Source organism: Rutidosis leptorrhynchoides, chromosome 5 (genome assembly GCF_046630445.1).
Source record: "Rutidosis leptorrhynchoides isolate AG116_Rl617_1_P2 chromosome 5, CSIRO_AGI_Rlap_v1, whole genome shotgun sequence".
NCBI lineage: Eukaryota > Viridiplantae > Streptophyta > Magnoliopsida > Asterales > Asteraceae > Rutidosis > Rutidosis leptorrhynchoides.
This window is the reverse complement of record NC_092337.1, coordinates 421042184-421058934: the sequence shown is the minus strand read 5'-3', so window position 1 is coordinate 421058934 and position 16751 is coordinate 421042184. Positions and strand designations below refer to the sequence as shown.

The following is a 16751-nucleotide window of genomic DNA, read 5'->3' as shown; positions in this document are numbered from 1 at the left end:
GTGTTTTTGTATGGAGGGCGAGAAGGAATAGATTACCCGTTTTGTTCGAACTTGACAAACGGGTCATCGATTTACATTCCGTTCTTTGTCCTTTATGTGATAACACTATTGAGTCTGTCGAACATGCACTTTTTTCGTGTCCTAAGGTGCGTGTCATATGGGAAAAGGTTCTAAAATGGTGGGGTGTTTGCTCGGGTTCACTTGGTCAATTTTCCTTAGAAGGTCTTCTACGTGGCGAATCAAGTCTTCAATGCTCGGCTTTTGGTGCGAAAGTTTGGCAAGCTATGGTGTGGACTTCCTTTTATCTCATTTGAAAAAACCGGAACCAAAAAGTTTTCATTAACTCTTGTTGGTCTCCTCCGGTTGCTCTAAACGAAATACAAGTGAAGAGTTTCGAATGGATCGCGAAGAGGTGTAAAACAAAGAAAATTGAGTGGCTCGATTGGTTACATAATCCGTCTATTATTGTTTGTAATCTATTTTTAAGTCGAGTTGTATAGTTGCGAATTTTAGATGTTCTCGTAAGATTCTAACTCGGTATGTTATTGTATAGCATCTTGTGAGAACTTTTGTAATTTTTGTGGTTTATATAATAAATTGCCGTTCAAAAAAAAAAAATCAAATCTAGATTTGTGTATTTGGACAAGCTCATGAAATAAACCCATTCAACACCACCACCTGATTACATAACGTCAGGCCCAATTACATTTTTCAAAGTGGGCCGGGCTGAATATATATGAAAATTTTACGCCATGCGTCGGTTGCAAACTCGCACAGTCGCACGTATGAGCTGTTGTCGTCCCACGTGCGACACCACTATGTGCTCATTGGTGACCCTGATGCTCTTCATTTAATTCTCTATTTTTGCTATCCTCTCTCTCCTGATCAATACATACATTTTTGTATCTATCTATAGGATTTTTATTTTCCTTTTTATAGTTTCTACTTTACAGCTCAATCGTCCAACTTCCTCAATTTCTAAATCAATCGCAGATCCAAACACACGGTAACATTCACTTCCGTACTTGTTCAATTTACCGTTTCTAGCTTTAATATGAGTTCATTTAACTGTAATGGAAATGAATTAATGTTCTATATTAATTCAATTTAGTTTTCAGTGGCTTTAATTTGATCTCAGACTGTTCCAATTCACTATAACGAAAGTGAAATTAGTGTTCCGTACTGATTCAATATATTTCATAAGTTTAATTTGAGCTGACATATCAGAATTTACTTGAACTAAAGAGAGGTTAGTGTTCCGTACTGATGTAATTTAAACTTACATAGGGTTAAACTGAGTTATAGATGTAATTTACTGGAATTAAAGTGAAATTAGTGCTCCGTGTTGTTACAATTTAGTTTTATAGGTTTAATTCAAGCTTCAATTATGTTAAGATTGTATCGTGTCAATCTACTGATGGTCACCGTGGTAGTTGTCTTACTTGGTGATTTTTGTTACTATATAATAGTATAAATAATAATAAATAATAATGATGAATTGTGATTTATTAATGGTGTTTTGACATTGGTTGTATATTGGATATATATTAATATATGGTTATTTTAACATTCAGGGAGTGATGGCAATCATTATAACAACAATGGCTTTTGTTATCGTGATAATAAGGACATATATATATTAAATGAGGACTAAATGGTTATTAGTTATTACCATTTTAAGTATGTGGGGCTGTGTTAGCTACCTTTTGGGATTTTTTTATTATATTATTTTATTATTTGATATGAATGAATGAATGGTGTAGTCGTGTAGAATTAAGGCTAGACTAAACTCTGTACATTCTTTTATTGACGAGCAGACAGGAGATTTGGACATACGTCAGCAGCACTTGTGCATTTCAAAGAACGGAATTGAAGACACTTCAATGGTATTATCATTTTCTTTCCTAATTATGAAGCCCTCATAAGTCATATCCTATTCTTAACATATCTAAATTGCATACATATGTCCACATGTGTTCCTGATTTTCAAGTTATGTATAAATGTTTTACGTAATTGTACGTGGGGATCCTCCAATTCTTTGGCATCATTTGATTGTACAGTTGAACTAACAGTGATAAAAGTTTAACAGAAGTTGCAAAAGCTTGTAACTTTTTTACCCCATAGATTATTAGTCATTGTAGTTCATGAATTCTCTCTGTTCACTCACAAAAACACAACCTTGCAGCATCACTTTATTTTTTATTTTATTATAATTTTTAAATTTTCATATGGAAGAAGTTACCTTCTACCTTCTAGGATAATATTGATCACTTGCTTTTGTTGCACACTTTCAGGTGCATACATCTTATTACTGTGTGTACTTTATGAGATTTTCTTAGGATGTTTTATGTTTACCTATTTCAACATTTTGCACATACAGCGAAGCTGTTGATGTATATAGCTGGAAATACATATAGAGCGTGATTTTTACAAATGAAAAGAATGGTATCATTACTTGATGTCTTTTTAACTTCTAATCTCTTAGTATCCACTTCGTAAATCATATATCTTTGTGTGATGTTGATAGGCAACTTTTTTGATCTCAGGTTTCAAATAGTTATAGTCAGTGAACTTGGGTCTGGGTCTTCGGCCCAAAATAGAAAATCATCTTCTACTGCCAGGTTAGACTTGTACACTAACTTTATTATTCATTTCCGTTCCTTCACGAGTCACTTGAGCAATACTTGATGAAAGATGCTTTTTATAAGTATCTATAATTATCTAAGTTTGCATATATAATGCACTTCAGTTATCTTCTAGCACATCTAATGGATATATCTTTATATTGAAGTTTGTGATATCCTTATATAATTTTCGTTCTTCTTGTTAAAGCTGTTGAAATAGAACTTTTTTCTCCTGTAGGACTTGTTCATCTTGCAACTGCTAGACTGCATCATTCAATCAACATTTGAATGTGCAAAAGAGGTTTTTTGACTCCTTGGTGTATCAGATGATATGTAGGACCTTTATTATGCTCGATCAGCACAACAATGGGCATTATTAAAGATCTACACAAGTCATTGTTGTTGTTCATTGTATTGCTATGCTGTTTAAAGAGCATCTGCCAAGGGCTCACTTCTGATGGTATGTCAACCTTTAATTTCAAAAGTCCAAAGGTGTAAAAATCCTTTTTTTGCCTTTTAGTTATCAAAGGCCACATGTGTTTGCAACTCAATTCATAAAAGTACCAACATCATTTAGTTTTAGTTCTCACAGTTATAAAACTTCAACATTTTCAATAAACACATTGTTTTTTACTCATTGACCAGGTGAAGCTCTCGTTAACTTCCGTACGAGTATTGTCAGTTCGGTTGATGTACTTGGTCAATGGAGGCCTGAGGATCCTGATCCATGTGGATGGAAAGGGGTAACATGCGATCCAAAAACTATGAGAGTTATATCTTTGTGAGTCATCAGATTCCTATATTTTATAGATTTTTATTCTATACATTTTTGACAGGTATGATGTGTTACAATCACTCTGGTGATATCATTTTTGCAGGAACGTTTCTCATCACAAGTTAAAGGGACCACTTTCACCAGATATTGGAAAGCTTGATCAGTTACAGTTCTTGTGAGTTCGTTGTATTTTCCTATAATGTTTATGCATGCATACTATAAATTGGGTATCCATAATACAATTACTGATGCTTTATACTTTATGTGCTGTAGAGATCTTCATTACAACAATTTTTATGGACCAATTCCTCCTGAATTAGGAAATTGCACAGAGCTGCAAGGATTGTAAGAAATTCCTCCAGAATTATAATTATGTTTCCTTTCTAAAGAATCTTACGGGAAGAATTTAATGTTGTTTTTGATTGTCTTTTTTAATTAACATTTTCATTTAATTTTTACAGATTTTTGCAGAATAATTACTTAAGTGGATTTATTCCTGTTGGATTGGGAAATCTTTCGAAGCTTCAGACTTTGTAAGTCATATTTACTCTTCAGTTTGGTAAAAACATATATTTGTAGATAATGAATATAATTTGCAGTTTATGTTACATGGCTCATAGTAAAAAATGGAGACTAGAAAATATATAATTTTCTTGATTATTGGGATTTTGCTGCAAAGATCTGGAGATTGGTCATTTGTTCTATGTGTAGCATATATGTCATATGTCATTATTATTAAAATATCACTATATTACTATATAAAAAAATAAAATGTCATGGTATTGTGATGTTCCCTTTTTATATTTATAGAAGTATCATCAGTGTTTGTTCTCTTATGTTGTAGGGATATCTCTAGCAACTCTCTCGATGGGAGAATTACAACATCGATTGGGACTTTGATGAACCTTTCTAATCTGTTAGCATCTTTGTTTTATTTCCAATGTTCAATCTGTTTGATAGCTTTTGTGAAACCTTGTACTGACTTGTATCCCGTGTAATCCATGAAGCAATGTCTCGTTCAATTTTCTGTCCGGGCCCATCCCAACTGATGGCATTCTTAGCAAATTTGGAAGTGACTCGTGAGTTCAGAATTAGTTTCCCTGCTTTGCAGTCTTTAATGTGAATTTAGCAAATTATGTATAAAATTCTAAAACAAATACTTATGATGCACAAAATATTTCACAAATACTTATGATGCTCTTGGCCAATATAAAATTCTAAAACAAGCCACAAATTTTGGTTGTATATACTTGCAGCTTTGTTGGAAACAGCGACTTGTGTGGACAGCAAATTAATAAGTTGTGCAAAGATGAAGCTGGAAATCAACAGCCTGCAGGTGTCTCCTTTTTTCATTTTAAAAACAGTTATCTGCTTTTATTGTGTTACTTATTTATTGGCTTTTGTGGTAATTGTCATTACTCTCCTTTGTCAAAGCCCAATTTGTACTTATTTTGTGTTTTACAGTTAAACTTATCTATTTTGTTTGTATAGGGAGCCAAAATGCAAAAAAGAATTCTGGTCGACTGCTTATCAGTGCTTGTGCTACTATTAGTGCATTGCTGCTGGTTGCACTTATGTGTTTCTGGGGTTGTTTCCTTTATAAACGGCTCGGGAAAAACGACGCTAAAGGGATTGCAAAAGATGTTATTGGAGGTAAGACTCTAAAAAAACACTTTTTTTTTGTGTGTGTGTGTGCGCGTGTGTGTGTGTCATCTAATAATTGATATGGAGCTTATATTTGATATAAATGAATGTCGTAATTGTTTCAGGTGCATCGATTGTGATGTTTCATGGAGACTTGCCATACTCATCAAAAGACATCATTAAGAAATTAGAAACTTTAAATGAGGAGCACGTAATAGGTGCTGGAGGCTTTGGAACAGTTTATAAATTGGCCATGGATGATGGGAATGTTTTTGCGTTGAAAAGAATAGTTAAATTAAATGAGGGATTTGATCGTTTTTTCGAAAGGGAACTTGCAATTCTTGGAAGCATTAAACATAAATACTTGGTAAATTTGCGAGGATATTGTAATTCTCCAACATCGAAATTGTTACTGTATGACTACTTGCCAGGTGGCAATCTAGATGAAGCTCTTCATGGTGAATCACTTCTGTAATTATTGTTGAGTATTTTTTTTTTTTAATTAAATATAGACGTAATTATTGAGATAGTCCCTCTGGTTTCACTCAAATTGCTGTAATAGTCCCTAGTTTTTTTTTTATCTACTTGGTCCTCGTGGTTTTATAATGTTGCTGAGATGGTCCTTTTGTTACTGACAAAGTCCTTCTTGTGGTTTCACCAAATTGCTGAAACCACAGGGACAATCTCAATAACAAAAGGACTATTTCAGCAACATTTTGAAAACCACGAGGACTATCTTGGTAAGAAAAACCCCTAGGGACTATCACAGCAATTTAGGTGAAACCATAGGAACTATTTCAGTAATTTTGTCTTAATTATATTTAACAATTTGTCATGCAACTGTTAAAGATAACGGTTACAATGTTTGCAGAAAAAGGTGAGCAACTAGACTGGGATGCGAGGCTTAAAATTATTATGGGAGCTGCAAAAGGGCTGGCGTATTTGCATCATGACTGTTCACCTCGAGTTATTCACCGAGACATTAAAGCAAGCAACATTTTACTCGATGGAAACATGGAGGCTCGGGTTTCTGATTTCGGGCTTGCAAAATTGCTCGAGGATGAAGAATCTCACATTACAACCATTGTTGCTGGAACTTTTGGATATCTAGCTCCAGGTAAGGAAATCAACTATGGCTGCTAGATGTAATTAGGTAAAGAAGGTGGGTTGGGTACTTGGGTAACACCCTAACAGATCAAAACGGGTAATTTTAGTACTGGTTAGGTTGACCCAAAAATCATTTATCACACTTTTTTTCATTATGAATGATTAGCATGTCAAATATGCTATACAATAACAATCTCCATTCTTCAATAAAATCATTGTTTTTGATGCAGAGTACATGCAGAGTGGTAGAGCTACAGAGAAGACAGATGTTTATAGTTTTGGTGTACTTATGCTTGAAGTTGTAAGTAGAAAGAGGCCAACCGACGCTTCTTTTATAGAGAAAGGCCTTAATATCGTTGGCTGGGTATATCTCTAACCTGCATCTATTGAATACAACCAGTGGCGGACCAAGAAAAGTTTTTCACCGGGGGCGATTTTTTTTTTTTATTAAATGTAGGGATTTTTTTTGGCAAAACATGGAGGTTTTGGGGCAAAATATAGAGTTTTTTGAGCAAAATTTGAAGATATTTGGGCAAAATACGAAGGTTTTGGGGCAAAATATGAATGTTTTGGGACAAAATATGAAGGGTTTAGGGCAAAATTTTTTTTTCCCACCGGAGGTAACATTGAAAAACCAAAAAAAATTGCACTAAAAATTGCAAATCCACTGGGGGCGGGCGCCCCCCTCTGCCCCTACATAGGTCCGCCCCTGAATACAACTTACCTAAAAAACTATATCCAATCCGATCATTATGCATTAAAGTAGAGGTAGCAAATCGTCCCATTTGCCTAAAATCGGTGGGTGTGGATTGCAATGTATCTCATTGTGCAACTTAACTCTAAAAGAAAATAATGCCCATTGGGTTGGGCAGGCCAAATGTGTCGATGCCTACCCTTAAATGTTTATAAATGCTAAAATATATTATATTGTTTTGGCATATATATTTTGTAGAATTTCATGTATCCAACTGTTTTTATAAACATGTACTATACATATATCTATTTCTGTTGTGTAATTCAAAGGAGACAAATATGTAGTGACAAGTCGGCTTAATCTGACTGGATCCCTGATATAAATTACCAATTTGCCCAGTTACCCAACATGTTACCACTATACTTTAAGCGTCGATCTTAGTGTGTTTCAATAGGGCATTGAGATATCTACGATATTTTTTGATATATCCACCGTAACTGTGCATTAACAACTTGTACAGTACAACATGTTAATGCATATTCATGGTGGATATATCAAAAAAGATGGTGGATATATCACCACCCGTTTTAATGTATGTAACTTGAACTATATGTATCATTGCGGTAACAATCTTATCTTTGTTGGAACCCATGTTTCAGTTAAATTACTTGGTAGCGGAGGATAGGCAACGTGAGATCATTGACGAAAACTGTGAAGGTGTCGAGGCAGAAACACTAGACCCTCTGCTTTCTGTTGTAATTCAATGTGTGTCATCGAGTCCCGAAGATCGTCCCACAATGCACACGGTAGTGAAAACGCTTGAATCTGATGTAATGACTCCATGCCCAAGTGAATTCTATGATTCCTCTTCAGATTAAATCGCCTTTTTCATCGACCATTTTAAGCAACTACTGCTCACGGAAAGGAAATTAGAGCAACTACAGTGACGAAGAGTTCTTTGTTCAGCTAATTCACTATCTACTTAAAGATCCATTACTCTTTGTGCAGATCAACAGTTAAAGATCATCTTTCTATTGTTGCTGATAATTGGGAAGCAGAGTCCATGAAAATGGTGTTTTCTATCATCTAGTGATAATCTTTATTTGGCTTGTGATAATTGTCTATTTGCCATTTTATTTATGTTGACCCATGTGTATATGATTTCTACTTGTCACTTTTCACCTTGGGATCGATCTTGGTGAATGGTGATGCCATCTTTGTACCATACTCTCTCAATTTTTATTCGAAAATGCAAGTTTTTATCAGTTAAGCTGGTAACATTCATGTCATGTAACCTATCTGTTTAGGTTGTCTTTTGTTATACGATTTCGTACATCACCCTCGGTGATGCATGAAAATGCGGGCCGTGCTCACATGTTTTCAATGTTCTAGGTCTTGGTTGGATCATTAACCCACTACCAAAATGGAAATTGGGATACACAAACCAATTGAACATTATGTGAGTTTATACATCGTACATGTTCTTGAATCTAGGTCAGGTCGGTTTCACACACATAGTAAGACTGTAAGAGGTGGAAATTTTGACCCATTTACTTATGAATTGGTCATGTTGGGTTATGTTTTAGTTTCGTACTTGATTTTTAGTACTGCAAACCTACAATTATTATATAGATATTGTCTTCTATAATACTTGACATCGCAACATACTGATTGATGGTTTCCGCGTGCACCGCTAGTGGGTAAGGCTTAATATCAAATGTAATAAATACTTGCACTGCGAAAACTGAACCTCCTATTAACACTGTAAATGAAGTGGATTAAAAGTTTAGCATCTTATCCTGCAATAGTTGACGCTGAAACTATGTTTTAAAAAATTGAAAACCAGAAAGTTAGCTCTGAATGAAAGTAATAACAATGTACAACATGTAAACACTAGAACAGTATTGTCAAGCAAACAAATTTCTCTTTAGTTCATCTAAGATGACAGTTGTCTTTTTGTAATTCGACAAAATCATAACAGTGAAAAGTAATTACCATACATAAAAAAGCAATGATCTCCACACTAGGAAAATAAAAAAGAGAAATAAACAGAATACATATATGTGATGTGAACCAATCTCATAGGTGTAGGCCATAAGAGTAAGCAGCATAAGCTTTACTTGGTTGCCTGTGCAATTATGTTGCTTATCGAATTTGCTTCTTCCTTGGCTGCCTCGACCAAAGAATCCTGTTAAAATCAGCAGAAAAAAATCAGTTAGCTAAAATGGAGATAAAAACAGAAACACCAGAAACGTCCTCGATCAGATTTGTACCTGTGCAGCCACTAAACGGGCCACTGTCTTCTTGCTTGATTCCTGAAGTTCCCCGGCAATTAGTACCTCATCCAGTATATAATAAGCCTGCAACAATCATCGACACATATTTAATGCATAAATGATGAACCACAACAAAGGCTTTTATAAAGTACCAACGATATCAGAAAAGTATGAAACTAAGAAAAGAAAACTTACCTTGTGAAAGTTGAAGATCAGGTCCAGCTCACAAACCTAGCGTATACCACATGTTTAATATTTGATTCAATTTACAAGTATCAATAAGGTATAAGTTATAACTTTCATTGATAATAACACAATCCAAAATAACGATCAAGAATCCAAAATGTCTTGCAGTTTAGATGACTCACACTTCCAAAGTAACGATCTAGAATCTCGACATAATGATGAATAATCTCAAGGACTTCCAATTCATTGTCTTCTTGGTTGATACACATACAAAAATAGAGGCTGGCATATCTGATAAGTAAATTAAATCATAGGAAAGTAATGAGTTATAAAAGATGATCAGCACACATAACAGTAAATAAGAATTTTTTGAAAATATAAATATATTAGTAACAATTTTATAGAATACCTTTTATAAACAACTTTAAATCCCCTCCATTCAACAAAATTGCATAGCTTGGGGCCACGTGTAAGAATCATCCCACTGAGCTCTCGTATCACCTGCATATTTTAACAGCATATATATGTATTTCATTGGCTAAAGAAAACATTACATAAAGGTGAAAATCCATGAGCGAAAGAAGACAATTAATCAGCTAACTATTAAAAAGCTAGAACCGAGTGGACTATGTTGGTGACTTAAAAAAGATGCGCTAGCTGAATTTGCATACCTTACTTCTTTCTTTCTGGGAGTAGGGCGAATACCACTTTGTAAGCCTAACTTTTCCTTGTCGGCTTATTAAGAGAACAAAATGAATCTGCAGCAGAAAATATAACCTTATTGAAGCAAATAATGCAGACGCTGTAAAACATACATGAAGCATGATATCATTCACAAGTGATGGATATAGCAAATGCAAACCACAACATATTAGAAGGATTATGTTCAAAAAGCTATATGATAGCAATATAATGCCAGAAAAAGATGTCACTGAACAAAATGTCTACCTCCACATTCATACTGTATTTGTAAGACTACAGATTGCAGCATGAGAAGTAAAGTATAATCATGTAACTTTGTAAAAGTAAGATCATTATACAAACATGAACTTTGTATGTGAACCAAATATGCATCATTAGTGATTCCTTCCTAGAGGGGTAGCCCCACTAATATTCTCATGAACTTTACCTAAGATCTTTTTGAAGTTAGTATCAACGATAATTTCTGTAGATCTTGAGAAAAACATCAAAACCCATATTTCCAGAGCTTGTTGCAGGCCATATATCGACTTTCGTAATGGAAAACTGAATCATGCCTAAATTACAGACCTAACCACTGCTTAATACATCTAACATTATACATTTGGTTGTATCACTCTTAACACATCTCAGGGTAAATTACTTGTACAACTATTGTTTTCTTCAGTAAGAAGCTATATGTATATGCCACTAAATAACATTTACATGATGTCTCTCCCTAGTCCCTACTATAATATCCTTAAAGTTTTTTTTTTTTTTTGTAAGGCAAGTAGGATATATAAATAAAGGAAAATTACACGATACGGACTAGCAAGAAGCTAGCAAAACAAGCACGAGACAACACCCGACGACAACTCTTTCGCCCTAAATAATTACTTAACATTTCCTTTAAGTTCTAGCCATTTTTTTTTGTCACCATTTGCTACACAAAACACTAAATCTGTAAACGGTTGTTACAGATATCAGATTCATTTAGGACAGTATATATACATATCATCATATAAACCCTAATTCATCAATCACTGTACAATTTAATCAGCAAAAAAGAATTTAAAAGATCTCACCATGGCTCAAACTTCTGCGATTGAAACTACTTCAAGTCTGAAGTCCGATCTGATTAGATAACCTACTCAAAAACATTAATTATCCAATGATTAATTACAGTTACCAACACATAAATAGATCGTAGTTTGTACGTACAAATAATATTCGGCAATGAAAATGAATCATTATTTGATTGAAGAAATTTACAATTGACTAATCAACATCAATAAATTATAAAAATAATCGAGTTAATATTAAAAGAGAGAGAGCTGAAACCTTGTGCGAAAGAGAGAGATTTGGATTTGAGGTTGATCGTCGCCGGTGAAAGTGAAAAGGAGTTAAACCCCCGGTGTGTTTAATAACGTTAAAATTGTAAGAGTTCAGCCGAACACCTTTCACTTTAATAGAATATCATAATACATCCCTATACTTTAAATAATGTATTTTCTAACACCAACTTTAAGAACTTTTGTTAACACGCTCATGACGTTTAGTTATTAACTTTGTAAGGACGATTGATAAATTGTATTCACTCTAATAGATTATCATAATAATACATTCCTAGATTTTAAATACGTAGTAATTTATTTTCTAACAACAATTATTGGAGCAATTTTTAGGGCTGTTGCAACACGTTTTAGTTAATTACACATGACGTTTAGTTATCAACTTTGTAGGGACGATTGATAAATTATACTACCTCCATCTCATTCCAATAGTCCAGTATTTCATTTTGGGCTGTTCTAAATTAATAGTCCACTTTCATAAATAGAAAGGAAAGAAGATATTTTATTGGTGGATCTGGAGAGAGAAGATATTTCATTGGTGGAGAAATGAAGTTAGTGGGATTTCCTAAAACTGCGTGTTTTTTGTCTGTGGACTATTGGAATGAGACGGAGGGAGTAATTTATTACTATACTATCTAAAAGACAAAACCTGTAGCAATATTCATCAATAGTAACCAGATGTATTTTCGTCATTTCACCTTTTTTTTTTGTCTCCAACGATAAAAGAACCAACTTTCGTAAAAGAACCAACCCTTCAATGTTACCAAAAGATGTAGAAAAATTTATTTTTTACAAAAAAATCAACTACCTTTTTTTCTTCAATGATACAAGAGGCAACTTTCATAAAAGGAACAACCCTTCAATGCTACCAAAAGATGTCGAAAATCATTCTTTTTACAAAATAGATCAACTAACTTTTTTTTTTAAAAAAGAACGCTAAAAGAAGCAATTTTCACAAAATGAACAACCTTTCAATGTTAGATGTCGAAAAAAAATTGTTTTTTACAAAATAGATCAAGACTTTTTTTTTTAACTCGCATTCAAAACAGAACCCCCGCAGCAAAGCGAGGACTCCACAACTAGTTTAAACATATTAATAACACTCCAACCTGTCGTTAACAAAAAATCTTAAATGATTTAATTTAAAATATATAATTCAAAGAACAAATGTGACGATCGCTCCAAATCCATATGGACGAACACGTCATTCATCTATTTCATTGCGAGGTATTTGACCTCTATATGATACGTTTTGTAACATTGCATTCTTTTGAAAAGGCACACCATAAATGAATATTTAAATCAAAAGTTTTCGACAGCTGATGATTTCTACATATAGATAATCACCGTAAATAATAGTTTACAATAGTACTTCCGTTGACAATGCAGTCAAAATAAGATACATGGTGATGATTTGGTGAATGCAACGTTTCCTTGAAAAATATGTCATGTAAGACTCCATGCACATAGCTTGTCATACATATAAGCAAACAGCAGAAGACTTCTAGGGAACCTGAGAATAAACATGCTAACAAGTGTCAACACAAAGGTTGGTGAGTTCATAGTTTTAATGTTTTGCATAATATGTACATAAAGGTAGATCACAAGATTTCAGTTGTTTCATCCAGAAACGTTTATCAAAATATTCTACAAGATTGAGCACCCTGGTAGCTAAACTTTAACGTTATAATAAGTACCCATGTTTTAACATACATGCAACCAACATGTACAATACACGCAAACCAACGTGTACTAAACTCAAATAGCATACATATGTTTTATAGTTCAGGCTAGGGTTTCTATACCTGGAACAGACGGGGATGTCAAACCCTATGGATCCATATACAACTACTCGCGCCCACCAGTTCTTATAACTGGCAGTTACTAGTTACCAAAGCTAAGGGATTTTCGGTTCAAACTCAGTGTAGAATTAAATATGTACTTGTATCCATTGCGTTTAAAATAAAGTGCATGTATTCTCAGCCCAAAAATATAGTTTGCAAAAGCAATTAAAAAGGAAGCAAATGAAACTCACCTTAGCAGCATATAAAGTCGTTCACCAAAATGTGACCGAAACTCGGATTACCAAATAACCGTAGATCTCAACCTAGAGAACATATGTTGGTCAATAAATGTCTATCAAGCTAAGTCAGGTCATAGTGTATCACAATCCTAATGCTCGAGATCGACATACAAAAGTTAGCCAAAGTCGTTTCAAAAAGTCAATTTTGACAATAGTTCAACAAAACGAGACGTACCTTATATAAGGATTCATTTACTCGGTTGGTAATATTCAAAAATCCAATTTATCAATCTTACAAACAAGTTGTTTAAATATTAATTGCAGATTCAAAAGCAATTCTAATTAACGTCAATCATAATTCAGTTGATCATATCTTTTAATTCGTTCATCGAAATTACGCGATTTCTAAATGAAAAGTTATTGATTTTTCGCCAGCTTTCCAAAAACATGTATATCATATACCTTTTACTAGTAATATATGTATTTAATTCGTGATTCATTATAAACCCTTTAACGATGAAATTTAGCATACAAGCATGCATAAATATATATACTCGAGCACTAGACATGGATACACAATTAATATATAAAAGATAAAATATGAATGCTCACGTATCAATATCGTGATTCAATATTGCAGGGAAGTACGTAGACGCAACAGAGATGATAAACACTATGTTTGACTTGCCAATAATACCCACGTACATTACCCATAACCTCCATAGCTATAACCCATAATTTCTTTAGCTCTATCCCGCTTGAAAACCCATTTTGAAAGTGACGCTCATGACTTCGTCGTAATATTTTATGTATAATAATACTAATAATACTAATAATAATAATAATAATAATAATAATAATAATAATAATAATAATAATAATAATAATAATAATAATAATAATAATAATAATTAAATAAATAAATACAGAGTAAGATGGATGATATATGTGTAATCGAGCAAAAAAACGAATTCAATTTATAGACCTTTCCTGAAATCTGACCTCATGCGATCGCATGGGTTTTCAGTGCTTTTGCCATGCGATCGCATGGCTAGGCTGGACAGCTCATTTCTGCTTTGTTTTCTAGTTCGTCGACATCAAATAGTGTTTACTGTAGCAAATAGTGGGGTACTGTAGCAAATAGTGTTACTGTAGCAAATAGTTTTTTACTGTAGCAAAGTCGTTTTCACTGTAGCATTTTAGCAAAGTCGTTTCACTGTAGCAAATAGTGTTTTACTGTAGCAAAGTCGGTTTCACTGTAGCAAATAGTATTTTACTGTAGCAAAGTCGTTTTTACTGTAGGAAAGTCGTTTTTACTTGTAAATCTTATAATATATATACTGATAATGCTAAAAAGGAACATATATTTAGTATCAATATCCTTCCAATATGTAAAGCTTTTAGTTGCAATTGTTCTATTTTTATGTAATATTCGTTTAAATAAATAAGTACGAAGACAAAAGAAGAAAACGACGATTTGAAGACGCAAATGACCAAAAAGCTCAAATGTACAAGATATAATTCAAGTGGTTCAATTTATTGATGAGAAACGTCTCAAAATTACAAGAGTACGAACCACAAAACGCAAAGTACAAGATATTAAATTATACGAAAGGACGTTCGAAAAACCGGAACCGGGACCTGAGCCAACTATCAACGCGCGACGCAACGGAGCAAAAATTACAAGTCAACTATGCACAAGAATATAATATAATATTTAAATAATTATATAAATTATTTATATATTATATTAAATAACGTCGACAAACTACCAAACAAAAAATATGTGAGCTGGATCTGACGGCCATGCGATCGCATGGGAAATAGGCATAAAACTCATGCGAGTGCATGAGCCCATGCGAGTGCATGAGATTTGCACTAAAATCTCATGCGACCGCATGAGTTACTGTAGCAGGCCACATCCTATAAATTCGCCAGTTTTCTGCGAGTTTTATTACACCATCTATCCTCTCTATCTCACTGATATATATATATATATATATATATATATATATATATATATATATATATATATAATTATATTTTAATTTTAATTTTAATTTTAATTTAATAATAATAAGGGTATGTTAGCGAATGTTGTAAGTGTGTAAGTCGAAATTCTGTCCGTGTAACGCTACGCTATTATTAATCATTGTAAGTTATGTTCAACCTTTTTAATTTAATGTCTCGTAGCTAAGTTATTATTATGCTTATTTAAATTGAAGTAATCGTGATGTTGGGCTAAAATATTAAGACGGGGTAATTGGGCTTTGTACCATAATTGGGGTATGGACAAAAGAATGACACTTGTGGAAATTAGACTATGGGCTATTAATGGGCTTTATATTTGTTTAATTGAATGATAGTTCGTTAATTTAATATAAAGATTTACAATTGGACGTACCTATAAATAACCACATACACTCGATCGGACACGATGGGCGGGATATTTATAAGTACTAATAATCGTTCATTTAACCAGACACGGGAATGGATTAATAGTTAATGGACTTATTAAAATAGGGGTGAATTACATACAAGGAAAATTGGTGTAATTATAGTTTAAGTCCCCAATTAGTTGGAATATTTGACTTCGGATATAAAGATAATTTGACGAGGACACTCGCACTTTATATTTATGACTGATGGACTGTTATGGACAAAAACCAGATGGACATATTGAATAATCCAGGACAAAGGACAATTAACCCATGGTAATAAACTAAAATCAACACGTCAAACATCATGATTACGGAAGTTTAAATAAGCATAATTTCTTTATTTCATATTTCATCGCACTTTTATTTACTGTCATTATATTTAATTGCACTTTTAATTATCGTACTTTTTAATCACAATTTTATTTATTGTCATTTTATTTATCGCACTTTTAATTATCGCACTTTAATTATTGTCATTTACTTTACGCTTTAAATTAAGTTATTTTTATTTTTAATATTTTACATTAGGTTTTAACTGCGACTAAAGTTTTAAAATCAACAAACCGGTCATTAAACGGTAAAATCCCCATTTTATAATAATAATACTACTTATATTTATATTTATATTTATACAAATATAGTTTTAAAAATATAGCGTTAAACTTGGCTAGCTCCCTGTGGAACGAACCGGACTTACTAAAAACTACACTACTGTACGATTAGGTACACTGCCTATAAGTGTTGTAGCAAGGTTTAGGTATATCCCATCTATATAAATAAATAAAAACTTGTGTAAATTATATCGTATTTAGTAGTAAAAATATAACTATTTCGTATACGCCGCTGCACACATCAAGTTTTTGGCGCCGCTGCCGGGGAACGCCGAAGCGAAACGCTATTAAAAAAAAATTAAGCTTTAATTCATTTTTATAAAAATACGTTTTATATAA

General features: G+C 33.2%; 2 protein-coding genes across 5 annotated transcripts; one reads left to right on the top strand and one right to left on the bottom strand.

The window, feature by feature from the left end:
• Positions 1-868: 868 nt before the first annotated feature.
• LOC139847829 (LRR receptor-like serine/threonine-protein kinase FEI 1) lies at positions 869-8110 on the top strand. 4 transcript variants are annotated; one of them, XM_071837556.1, is made up of 17 exons: positions 869-1006; positions 1818-1886; positions 2382-2446; positions 2548-2622; positions 2864-3085; positions 3271-3406; positions 3504-3575; positions 3674-3745; positions 3862-3933; positions 4245-4316; positions 4408-4479; positions 4657-4736; positions 4892-5053; positions 5170-5502; positions 5916-6161; positions 6382-6515; positions 7505-8110. In XM_071837556.1, the coding sequence occupies exons 5-17, from the start codon at positions 2992-2994 to the stop codon at positions 7721-7723; spliced, it is 1764 nt and encodes a 587-aa protein (XP_071693657.1). In that variant the 5' UTR covers positions 869-1006; positions 1818-1886; positions 2382-2446; positions 2548-2622; positions 2864-2991; the 3' UTR covers positions 7724-8110. The 4 variants fall into 4 exon arrangements, with proteins under 4 accessions (XP_071693657.1, XP_071693659.1, XP_071693658.1 ...); XM_071837558.1 differs by having other exon boundaries at positions 2529-2622; XM_071837557.1 differs by lacking the exon at positions 1818-1886 and adding an exon at positions 2237-2295 and having other exon boundaries at positions 893-1006.
• A 605-nt stretch (positions 8111-8715) lies between these two features.
• Positions 8716-11387, bottom strand: LOC139847408 (AP-1 complex subunit sigma-2). Its single transcript, XM_071837079.1, has 8 exons — positions 11327-11387; positions 11071-11132; positions 9979-10065; positions 9717-9808; positions 9490-9598; positions 9317-9352; positions 9119-9205; positions 8716-9033 (listed from the first exon to the last, which is right to left on the bottom strand). Exons 2-8 carry the CDS (start codon positions 11071-11073, stop codon positions 8962-8964), a joined length of 486 nt encoding a protein of 161 aa, XP_071693180.1. The 5' UTR covers positions 11074-11132; positions 11327-11387; the 3' UTR covers positions 8716-8961.
• Between the last annotated feature and the right edge of the window lie 5364 nt (positions 11388-16751).